The sequence below is a fragment of the Buceros rhinoceros genome, unplaced genomic scaffold, assembly GCF_000710305.1.
Source record: "Buceros rhinoceros silvestris isolate BGI_N320 unplaced genomic scaffold, ASM71030v1 scaffold28428, whole genome shotgun sequence".
In the NCBI taxonomy this organism is placed as follows: domain Eukaryota; kingdom Metazoa; phylum Chordata; class Aves; order Bucerotiformes; family Bucerotidae; genus Buceros; species Buceros rhinoceros.
Genome location: NW_010427914.1, coordinates 8,705 through 9,501, shown reverse-complemented (window position 1 = coordinate 9,501; position 797 = coordinate 8,705). Strand labels below are relative to the sequence as shown.

Sequence of the window (797 nt, the reverse complement as noted above, 5' to 3'; positions counted from 1 at the left end):
AATTCTTCTCTTGTCTATTGTGACACATAGGTGAAAAACACACGGCGGAGCCAGACGATGCAGAGCTGGTGAGTCTCAGCAAAAGGCTGGTGGAGAACGCAGTGCTGAAGGCTGTCCAACAATATTTAGAAGAAACGCAGAACAAAACCAGACAGACTGATGGAAGCCCCATGAAAACCGAAGAGGCAGCAAGCAGCAGTAAGAACGAAAGCGGCAACGATAACAGCAAGTGAGCGCTGTGCCAAGAGCCCGGGAGCAAACATCCCACCAAGAATAACCACAGAAACATGTCCCAGCTCCCCGCTGAAATCTGCTAAGTGGTGCTGGGTGACAGGCACTCTGCTTTGTGAGTCTCTTATCAAAAGTCTGTTCTGCGTCGAAGGACACTGCCTACTGGTGTAATAAGTGCTTGGCACTGCTGAAAACCTGCTGGATGCTGGGAGGGTTGGAATGGTGAAGGCGGCAGCTCCAGTCTTCACTTGCTCTTGGTCCCAAGAGTCCCTTCCTTGCTTCTGAGGAGAAACGGAACCCTTTGTGCTCGCCTTTCGGATCGCCATGAACGGCTGTGGAAGAGCCCTGCTCCAAGAAGAAGCGATGCCCTCTGCCCCAGGGCTTGGCACCGCCGCAGGGCTGCTCACTCCACGCAAGAGCACGCGCCGTTTCCTAGTCAACAGCAGTCAACCCCAAGCTAAAAATTGCCACCAGAGACATTCACCGCAGATACTGTTACACAGTATGTAACGTGACAGCGTTCCTCCCCAACGCGACGCTGGGCTGTTCTGTACCTTGTAGTAGCA

The 797-nt window shown here is 53.1% G+C and overlaps 1 protein-coding gene across 1 annotated transcript in view; it reads left to right on the top strand.

Moving 5' to 3' along the window:
* LOC104498690 (A-kinase anchor protein 7 isoforms alpha and beta-like) overlaps positions 1–233 on the top strand; it is a 582-nt gene extending 349 nt beyond the window's left edge. Inside the window, exon 2 of the mRNA XM_010142100.1 lies at positions 31–233. Within this exon, the coding sequence (XP_010140402.1) occupies positions 31–233 (203 nt within the window). The remainder of the gene's footprint in view (positions 1–30) is intronic.
* Positions 234–797: the final 564 nt, after the last annotated feature.